Source organism: Merops nubicus, unplaced genomic scaffold, assembly GCF_000691845.1.
Source record: "Merops nubicus isolate BGI_N331 unplaced genomic scaffold, ASM69184v1 scaffold10284, whole genome shotgun sequence".
Classification (NCBI taxonomy): domain Eukaryota; kingdom Metazoa; phylum Chordata; class Aves; order Coraciiformes; family Meropidae; genus Merops; species Merops nubicus.
This window is the reverse complement of record NW_008602275.1, coordinates 34,498-35,395: the sequence shown is the minus strand read 5'-3', so window position 1 is coordinate 35,395 and position 898 is coordinate 34,498. Positions and strand designations below refer to the sequence as shown.

The following is an 898-nucleotide window of genomic DNA, read 5'->3' as shown; positions in this document are numbered from 1 at the left end:
GAGGGACATGAGGACTGGGGACCTGGCAGGGCTGGGGGAATGGCTGGACTCCATCTGAAAGGTTTCTTCCAACCAAAATGATTCTGTGACTCTATGGGTCTATGCTGGAAAAACACAAAAGAGCTCAACACACTCAGTGCAATTTAGGAAGCTGCTCTATACAAGGATGGATTAAAGGTGAACCAGAGAAGCAGATTTCCCAGGAATATTGAAGAGGGTGTTGTCAACTCACCTGTTGGAGAGAAAGTTCATTGGGAAAAGCACTCTCAATGTCTTCATCCTCACTGGAGGAGTGCAAATGGTGAGTGCTCACCTGATAACACACAAAAAAGAAGCACAAGTGAAAGCTAAGAAAGCTCCACTCCTGTTCCACACAAGAATCAAAGAGCAAACTCCCCAGGAGACAGAAACTGTCCCAATGAGTAACAGAGAAACGTGGACTGGAGTTCACCAACATGCATCAGAGCTGCTGCTGCTGCTGAAGAACTATAAAGAGTATGCTCTATATTAACACTCTGCTTTTGAAAAATCATAAAAACAAGCAAAAGAAGTAAAAAAACCAGTAATATCAGGGTTTTTTTTACTTAAAGGCAGCCCAGCAGGTAGCAGGCCCATCTGCAGCATGCACAGCATCAGTGCTCTCACCAGGTCCACTGTGTTCCTCCTGTTTGTCTCTGTCAGTGTCTCTTCTACAAAACTCTCCCACCTCCCTCTGCAATCTTCAGGGAGCTCTGCAAGAACAAGGTCACCACAGCTCAGTGAGGAGGGGTCCAAGGTGGTCACTGACCCCCCTGGCTACCTGGACATTTCAGAGCAGCCAGCCCTGTGCAGGAGCTCAGGAATGCTGCATTATCTGAGTGCTCTGCAAAGCCAGCTATGTTTTACTCATCATTTTCTA

General features: G+C 46.7%; 1 protein-coding gene across 1 annotated transcript in view; it reads right to left on the bottom strand.

The window, feature by feature from the left end:
* Window positions 1-898, bottom strand: part of PPP6R2 (protein phosphatase 6, regulatory subunit 2) — a gene marked incomplete at its 3' end in the record, with an annotated part of 36,136 nt that overhangs the window by 5,285 nt on the left and 29,953 nt on the right. Inside the window, exons 12-13 of the mRNA XM_008938306.1 lie at window positions 646-731; window positions 233-313 (exon numbers count right to left, since the gene is read on the bottom strand). Coding sequence (XP_008936554.1) covers window positions 233-313; window positions 646-731 — 167 coding nt within the window. The remainder of the gene's footprint in view (window positions 1-232; window positions 314-645; window positions 732-898) is intronic.